The sequence below is a fragment of the Rhinopithecus bieti genome, unplaced genomic scaffold, assembly GCF_001698545.2.
Source record: "Rhinopithecus bieti isolate Rb0 unplaced genomic scaffold, ASM169854v2 scaffold_35842, whole genome shotgun sequence".
NCBI classification, from domain to species: Eukaryota; Metazoa; Chordata; class Mammalia; order Primates; family Cercopithecidae; genus Rhinopithecus; species Rhinopithecus bieti.
The window spans coordinates 778600-788323 of NW_016815323.1; the positions used below are offsets into that span (position 1 = coordinate 778600).

The 9724-nt window shown below is 38.3% G+C and overlaps 1 protein-coding gene across 1 annotated transcript in view; it reads left to right on the plus strand.

The window, feature by feature from the left end:
- Window positions 1-1897, plus strand: part of LOC108515913 (probable histone-lysine N-methyltransferase PRDM7) — a 21920-nt gene extending 20023 nt beyond the window's left edge. Inside the window, 1 exon segment of the mRNA XM_017853089.1 lies at window positions 1652-1897. Within this exon segment, the coding sequence (XP_017708578.1) occupies window positions 1652-1897 (246 nt within the window).
- Window positions 1898-9724: the final 7827 nt, after the last annotated feature.

Genomic DNA, 9724 nt, shown 5'->3' on the forward strand with positions numbered 1-9724 from the left:
TTGTGTGTCTCAGTTCCCCTGGCTAGGAAAAGGGATTCCCTTCCCCCTTGCGCTTCCCAGGTTAGGCAATGCCTCACCCTGCTTCACCTCTCACTGGTCGGGCTGCAGCAGCTGACCAGCACCGATTGTCCGGCACTCCCTAGTGAGATGACCCCAGTACCTCAGTTGAAAATGCAGAAATCACTGGTCTTCTGTGTCGCTCGCGCTGGGAGTTGGAGACTGGAGCTGTTCCTATTCGGCCATCTTGCTCCACCCCCTCCTCAGAGTCTTTAACCTCTGATATTTCTTAATGATATGCATGTGTTGTTATTCATTCATTCATTATCTCAATGAGCTGTTATGTGAACTCCTACTCAGTGCCAGACGATGTTGCAGGAAGTATAAATACAGATTGATCAAGACAATCGGAAAAACTGCTCGTGAACAGATGACATGTGAATTAGGGAACCATATGATTACCTACAGACATATGTGTAATATCAGACAGTGATTAGTGCTTTGAAGAAAATGAATCCAGAAAGAATATCTGGGGATCAGTGTGAAGTGAGAGTGGAGTGTTGCAGGGGATTGTCAGGGAAAGTTTTTCTTAGGAGACAGCATTTGAGAAGTACAAGTGCCTGTGGGCCAAGGGTTCCAGGCACAGGGCACAGCTAGTGCAATGGTCCTAAGGCCAGAAAGAGTTCAGCTTTGGTTCATTTTTGGAAAATAGGCTCCAGTGGGTCATCTGCTCAGAGCTGCTTCAGTTTCCAGGGAGAGAGAATGGTGGGCAGGATGAAGGTGGGGAGCATGGAGGTAAGCCTGAGTAGGGATATATTTTGAAAAAAGACTTCCTATTGTATTTGAAATGGGCTCAGACTGAATGAAATATCTCAAACATGAATACTTGATGTGTAGCCTGAGAAAGAGCATATCCTTATTTTATGATTTGTGGAATCTGAAATAGAAGCAATCCATGCACCTAGTTGGGGCAGCAGGACCCAGAGTCCTTTAGTCAGTGGGACCTGGACAACTCTGTGTTGGCCAACCTGAATCCCACTTCCTGATGGAGAACCAGGCACATAACAGTCCTCAACTAAATATGTCCTTTTGAATGAGGAGACGCAAATTCAGATTTGCTCACACATCTTCTCTTTAACCACATTTGTGGATCTCCAGGCTGAGTGCTCCTAATAGATCCTTTTCCCCTCTTAGGAAGTCACTAAGGACAATCTCACCTAAGTCACCAAGAGTGTTATTTCTCAATAGAATAAAATAGCTGAAGACCTCGTGTTAGCAAAAGTTCCCAGGGACCAAGGAGGGAGGATGTGGCAGAGGGTGATCAGGGAAGGCTTTATAGGACTTGGAAGATACCTGCAATGTGGGGGAAAGGTCGCTGCAGTTCCATCTATGTAAGGAATGACACTGCCCCTGATGCTGTTTGAGGTTACCTAGTCTGGCTGATATATGGAAAAGGCTCTGGATTTTTTTTAAGATGTAGTGAATAAAAGTGGAATGGAAAAATGGACTGTAAAGGTCCATCCAGCACTTGGTGGGAGACAGCTTGCATTGTTAACATATGAAGAATGCTTGGTTCTTCATTTGATCTTCATACCTTCATATGTGGTAAGGCCTGAACAAAACATCTACCCTGACCAAAAACTTCCTCTTTCAGAACCAAAGCCAGAGATCCATCCATGTCCCTCATGCTGTCTGGCCTTTTCAAGTCAGAAATTTCTCAGTCAACATGTGGAACGCAATCACTCCACTCAGAACTTCCCAGGACCAGCTGCAAGAAAACTCCTCCAACCAGAGAATCTCTGCTCAGGGGATCCGAATCAGGAGCAGCAATATTCTGATCCGCACAGCTGTAATGACAAAACGAAAGGTCAAGGGATCAAAGAAAGGTCCAAACTCTTGAATAAAAGTACACGGCAGAAGGAGATTTCAAGGGCCTTTTCTAGCCCACCCAAAGGACAAATGGGGAGCTCTAGAGTGGGAGAAAGAATGATGGAAGAAGAGTCCAGAACAGGCCAGAAAGTGAATCCAGGGAACACAGGCAAATTATTTGTGGGGGTAGGAATCTCAAGAATTGCAAAAGTCAAGTATGGAGAGTGTAGGCAAGGTTTCAGTGATAAATCAGATGTTATTATACACCAAAGGACACACACAAGGGAGAAGCCCTACCTCTGTAGGGAGTGTGGGCGGGGCTTTAGCCGGAACTCACACCTCCTCCGTCACCAGAGGACACACACAGGGGAGAAGCCCTACCTCTGCAGGGAGTGTGGGCGGGGCTTTAGCCAGAAGTCAAGCCTCCTCTATCACCAGAGGACACACACAGGGGAGAAGCCCTACCTCTGTAGGGAGTGTGGGCGGGGCTTTAGCCGGAACTCACACCTACTCTGTCACCAGAGGACACACACAGGGGAGAAGCCCTACCTCTGCAGGGAGTGTGGGCGGGGCTTTAGCCAGAAGGCAAACCTCCTCAGGCACCAGAGAACACACAGGGGAGAAGCCCTAGTCTGCAGGAAGGATGAGTGAGTCATTAGTAATAAAACCTCATCTCCATAGTCACAAGAAGACAAATGTAGGCACCACACACTTGCACACCCCAGCTCTGAGGTGGCTTCAGCGGGTCTGCTGGCCCCTTACATTCCCCGAGAGTGTAAAGAGATCGGAAATAACTAATTAAACAAATCCGCCATTTTCATGACTAGAGATGAGGAAGAACGGGGGATAGTTCTGTAAGTGTTCAGGGGACGTCAACATGTGGTTCTGTCCCGCACCGATCCCCTCCATTTTTTGTTTTTTGCCTCCTGTTCTAATAAATTTTGTCTCCATATAAATCTGAACCCCAAGTGTGTACCTCATTCTTCCCTTATCACTGAAGGCAAGAAGAGTCCAGAAGGTCCACAGAGAACTCATATGTTCAGCTCAAGTCTCCACAGGAATTCAACCCCCAGAAAGACATAAACTTGGAGTCCACTTGTTTAATTATTGGAGAATCGATTCCCAAGTCCAGGAAGAGAAATGTAAGATTTTAGAGAGTCGCAGCAGGAAAGGCAGTTCCTTGGTCTCCTGAGAAGTGTGGCCTCTTCCCTTAATGGACCCCTCTACTCTGCTGCCATATTCCCCCTTGGCTCCTCCTGTCTCCTCTCCTGATTTCCTCCAATCTCTGTAGCCCCAGAGCTGAAAGCCAGACAAGAACACGCGTGTGTGTATATATGTGTTCACGTGTGCTATGTGTGTTAAGCCTGCATGCATGGGCGTGGGGGTATGTGCCCTCCGTGTGTGTGTCTGTGAGAGTGTGGGGAATTTCAAGGGTGTGTTAGGAATAACGCTCAAATTCCTAAGGAAATTGGAGATTCGAAAAAAAGATTCTTAGCAAAGCAATTTTACTTCTGTGAAGAGGGGTGCCTCCTTGGCCAGTCTCAATGAGAGCACACCTGAACAAACGGACACGAAAACCTTTATTTCTGACACAAGTCCTACCCCTGTACGGTTTTCCATTGGCTGGGGTTGGGTCGTACAATCTGAACTAATCCAGGTTGGCTAAACATTTGATTTTTTTAGATAAGGTGGGAAAGTTAAAAAAAAAAGGAGAGTAAGGGTAAGGGGTGTCTGTAATGATCTAGGAAGTTAGTCCTCTTTCCAAATAAGGAAAGGAATGTGAGTTGGTACTGATAATGCCTAGTACTATGGTGTGCCTGGGCATCTAACAAAGGCAAAAGGAAAGGAGAAAAGGAAAAGGTGGGGTACTATGAATTAAAGGATAAAAGATTAATCAGGTTATTTGAAGAGAAACATCATATCCCACAGGTGTGTGTGCATGTGTGTGTATCTGCACACGTATGTGCATGTACTTGTGTGTGCCCACTTGAGGTCACCAATCAGAGAAGGATTGCCCCTGTTTCCTCCAGGGAAATCCTAGATCCTCATTCTCCTTCTACAGAGAAACAAAAATGAAAGCAAACACCTTATTCTTTTTTTAAAAAAAATATTATGAAAATAAAGGGATAGATTTTTTTTTTTTTTTAATTAAGATCCACACTCTCTATCAAGACCCAGCCAAGCTTGAGGAGGGCAGACAGATCATCCCTGCAGGCTTAGGAAGAAGAATTCCTGTCCTCCTGGAAGGGCTTAGGTATCAAGCCTCCCTGTACCTCCCAGCAGACACATGACTGAAATGTGCTGAAGTTTCCCTCAGAAGAAAGTTGAACAGGGGTGGTGTGGAGAAGGAAATGTCCCAGCTGCCTGGGCCATCAGCTTTGCTGCCAAGAACAAGCTCAGCCTTTGATTCTGAATCTGATTCTTGAAGTGAGAAAAGGGCTCTCAGACCAAAATGTACCCAGGGCAGGTAGAGTCTAGAGGAGAAACGGAGTGCTCAAGATCGAGTCAGTTCCTTGCTTTGAACAGTCGAAGTCCCTTTTCTCATTCGGTTAAAGCCAGCAGAATCTCAGTTGGTACTTGGCAGTAGAAGGTATCTGCTAGATGGTACTAGCCATCAGGCATTTAATGAGGGGAAATTTCTATGAAAATAAACAAAAACAAAGGCTAATAGTTGGAAACCCAATTTCTTAGTCCACAGGGCAGTCAGTGGAGAGGATTTCTAGATGCCTTTAAACAATTGCCCCCAGGCATAGGTGTGGAGAGCATGATTGAAGCCCCACACTTATGTCACTCTGGGTCTGATAAAATTTGCACACCTCACATAGCTCAGACTGCTCTGAGCTATTTTTCTTTTCTTATCTTCTTTTACAATCTAGAACATGTAAAGGATTGTCCTACATATCAACCAGTTCAGAGACATTTCAAGTAAAGCAGCTTCAGATCTATATATAACTGTCATTATAGTTAGTCTTTTCTATTCCACTGCAGTGATCTAAGCCATGACTATGTTCCCGGACCAAACCGAGGGTCGGGCTGCTTGTTCTCATGGCCCAGTAACAAGATACAGATGAACTGGGACAGAAGAGAATCTTTATTTTTGTAACCGATTACAAGGAGAAGACACACAGCTAACATTCTGAATGGGGAAAAGCTTAAAAGCCTTTCCTTTGAGAAAAGAAGTAAGATTAGGGTGTCTAATATCACAACTGTTATTCAGTGTGTTACCGAAAGTTTTAGGCAAAGCAATTAGGCAATATAAATAAATAAATGGCATACATATTGAAAAATAAGAAGTCAAATTATTTCTATTTGCAGATGATATAATCTTATACGCATAGAAAAGTCTACGTATCAAAAAACAAAACAAAACAAAAAAAACCTCTTAAAACTGAGAAATAAATTCAGTAAAATTGAAGGATACAATATCAGTATACCCAAATCATTAGTACTCCTACATTCCAATAACAAACTACCTGAAAAATAAATCAAAAAAGTGATCTCATTTATAGTAGTTATGAAAAAAATATTTAGGAGTAAATTGAACTGAGGAGGTGAATGAAAATCTCTACAATAAAACTCAAAACCACCAATGAAAAAAATTGAAGAGAACCCCTAAAATAAAAAGGCATATTATGCTTATGAATTGGAAGAGTTACATTGTTAAGATAATCATGCTACACAAAGCAATCTACAAGGTCAACGCAATCCGTCTTAAAATACCAATGACGTTCCTCACCTCAGAGGTAGAGAAAAACAGCCCTAAAATTTATATGGAATCAAAAAAGACTCAGAATAGACAAAGCAATCCTGAGCAAAAAAGCAAAGCAGGAGACATTACACTACCTCACTTCAAAATATATATAAAGCTATCTTAACCAAAACAGCATGGTATTGGTATACAAACAGATGCACAGACCAATGAAACAGAGCAGAGTACCCAGAAATAAACTCAGGTATTTAGAGGCAATTGATTTTTGACAAATTTGCCAAAAGTATGCACCGGGAAAAAGACATTCTTCAATAAATTATGCAGGCAAAACTAAATATCAATATGGAGAAGAATAAACTAACTTCTTACCTCTCAGTGTATACATAAATCAACTCAAAATGAATTAAATACTTAAATTTATGACCTGAAACTATAAAAATACTTCTATAGGGGAAATGCTTCAGGACATCAGTCTAGGCAAATATTTTATGCATAAGACTTTGAAAGTACAAACAACAAAAACACAAATAGACAAATGTGATTATATCAAACTAAAAGCATTCTGCACAGCAAAGAAGCCGCCAACAGAATGAAGACACAATCTGCAGAATAGGAGAAGATATATGTAGATTAGTCCTCTGACAAGGGATTTCTGTTCAGAATATACAAGGATCTCAAACAACTCAGCATAAAAAAAAAATTGATTACAAAATGGGCAAAGAATATAAACAGACATTTCTCACAGAAAGACATACAAATGGCCAATAAACAGATGAAGAAAAAATTCAACATCACTAGTCATCAGGGAAATGCAAATCAAAATCAAAATGAGATTCTGTGTCCCATCCTTGTTAGACTGACTATTAAGAACATGAAAACTAGCAAATGCTGGCAAGGATGTGGAGTAAAGGGGGTTGTTAAAATTGTTAGTGGACATAGAAATTAATACATTCATTGTAGAAACAATATAGAGGTTTCTCAAAAAAAACTAAAAATTGAACTGCCGAAAGACTCAGGTTCCCACTATTTTGTATTTATTCAAAAAAAAAGAAATCAACGTATCAAAGATATGCATGCACCCTCCATATTTATTGCAGCACTACTCACAATAGCCAAGATATAAAATAAACCTAAATGCCCATCAACAGATAAATGGATAAAGAAAATGTGATCATATATAATGAAATAGTATTCAGCTATAAAAAATGAAATCTTGTCATTCCCAGCATCATGGATAAGCATGGAGGACACTATGTTAAGTGAAATAAGTCAAAGTACAGCAAGATGAATACCACATATTTTAACTTATATGTTGGAGCTAAAAAAATAACTGAACAAAGAAGTAGAGAGCAGAAAAAATATTACTAGAAGCTAAGCAGGTCTCAGGGAGAAGAAGACAGAGAGAGGTTAGTTAATGGATACAACATTATAGCTAGGTAGGAATACTCTCTAGTGCACTATAGCGCTGTAGGGTATATATAGTTAACACTAATTTTCAAAAAACTGGAAAAAAGGATTTTGAAAGTTCCCAACACAAAGAAATAATAAACATTTGGGATGTATACATTGCATGCATGTATTAAATTATCCTTTTGTATTCCATAAATATGTACAATTATTAAATGTCAACTAAAAAGGGAAGAAGGAGAAGAAATCTATAAACTTGAGACATCCATAGGGTAGATCTCATCTATATCCTTCATCCATAATCAAGCTTTGTATAGAGGAGAACTCCAGAAAACTTCCTTCATTTTTCTCTATATTTTCGGATTAAGCTTTTCTCCTTTTGTAAAAAGTCATATCTATGATACTTTAAAAGGTGTCCTAAAATAAATTCTTTCTCTATGTTCAATCAAAAAAGAAAAGATATGACTTAATAATGGGTATAAGAGGTAGAGACAGTTAATAGAAAACAAAGGAAGATTTTTATTAACCTATTCAACAAATCCATATATTTAAATTAAACATTCTATCTGTAAAGGGGCAGAATATTTAATGACCATCACTTAAATTCATTGTCTGTGAAATGTTACTTAAGGAGCACATTTTCATCAAAAAATTTTCTGAGTGAGAATTGTGCTTCTGCCTTAGATATACAACATGATAATTTCCCGTTTTTGTAAGAATTTTATACTACTTTTGTATTATCCAACCACCTTCTACAGAAAAAAAAGATAAGTGACTAAAATCTATACTTTGTCTGACAGCATTATTAACAACTTAAAATAGTCTATCTAGTATTAAAATTTTAGAGAGATAAGCTCATTCCTGCAAGAATGGCTGTAATGAAAAAAAAAAAAAAGATGTTGGCATGGATGCAGTGAAAAGGGAACACTTCTAGACTGCTGGTGGGAATATAAACTAGTACAACCACTATGGAAAAGAGTGTGGAGACTCCTTAAGGAAGAGACTTTCAAATTTGCTTAATTAAAACCCCTCATTTTAATAGTGAGCAAAAAGAAGTCAAGCAAGACTAAATTATTTTCCTTAGCTTCTCATTCACAGAGTTGATATGTACATAGATCTAATTCCCACTCCAATTTATCCTTTCCTTCTTCACTGTCATTAATTTGTCCTAAATTTTGTAGTGGTTTACAGATGTCAAAGACTGTCTCTGATGTAGGTCCAAAGAGCAAACTAATCACTGTCTTATGGTGCTTTTATTCTGGTGGAGACAGAAAACTAATATATAAATTCATAACTTCTTACAGTGATAATTTCTATGAGAAAAAATTAATATACTAATGTGAAAAAGCTGAATGAGACACCTAAGCTGAGGGATGTACTTTATAATGGGAGTCAGGAGTTGAGGCCAAGCGACAAGAAACACCAACTGTTGTGAAGATCTGGGAAAAGAATGTTCGATGGAGATATAAGAGGTTAAGCGTTAGAATGTGAATGTAAGCAGAGTACATCTAACAAACATATGGTATAGGCTAATGAGGAGTCTGAGCCCAGAGACCCCTGTACACTTCAATACAGAGCCTCGACTTTATTGAAAGAATCCCTTTGGATCTTGTCTGGAGAATGGACTGATGGATAGCAAAAATGAAAACAAGAAGAACAATTAAAAGGCTATTATTCCTTCCTTAATCAGACAACAAATTACTTTTTTAGAAATGTAAACTTGTAAAAATTAAGGAACAAAGAATAAGCAAACATAATATTCTGTCAAAATTATTGATTTTCTTCTTAAATCATGTATTTACTAAGTACTATATTTTGAATATCTCTGAACAAGTTGTGACAGTAAACAAAATGAAGGACTTATTATAATTTACAAATCTGGGGAAAAGCAATATTGTTTAGTGAAGAGGACATGTATCTTAGAGCATATTTAAATCCACTTACAAGAAAGTATAATGAATTTAAATGTTGTATTCAGAACAATGAATAAAGTCAGAATTCATTTTTAAATTTTAAGCTGTATTTCAAGTATCATACATATAATTTGTGATTATTACTTACTTTGTAAGCTTGCCATTTATTTTAGAATACTAAACATGTAGTGTTGTGTTACATACAAAAGAATGTTACTCAATAGGACTTGGTGAAATTCAATGTGAGTTTCTATGCTAGCTAAACTCTATGTATTATTTGTTTCTATCATGGATTATTGTCCTTAAAAGTTGTGTAATTTTTTAAAAATCATGACTACTATGCCCTGCCTTAATGTAATTAGTAATATTGCTCTTAGTTTTATATTTGGCAGGTTATAGGGTACTTGATATAAGTTATAAAATTTCAAAACTTCAAATAATGACCAAAGCAGAGAAAGCTTTTATTTCAAAAAATGATGCTATTCTAGAACACTTGCTACTCAGGTATAATTTTGAATTACTGTTTAATTCTATTACAATAATAAATACAACTTATCTATGATAATTCATGAATGGAACTAGTTAAGCTTGCATTTCTTATTTCTACTAATAATACTTGATATACAAAACATTTTCAGGTACTCTAAAATTGCTCATCATTTGTAGGAGTAGAAACCCAGAGTTCAAAATTTTAGATATTCCGTTTATTTGAAAGTTCAAAAGGATGTCCAAATAATAGCCTCTTAAATTTTCCCAAGGCACATCAGAAGATTAGCCCTTAATTATTTTCTATTCAGCTACTTTACAAAAAGCTGTTTCAAAATGAAAG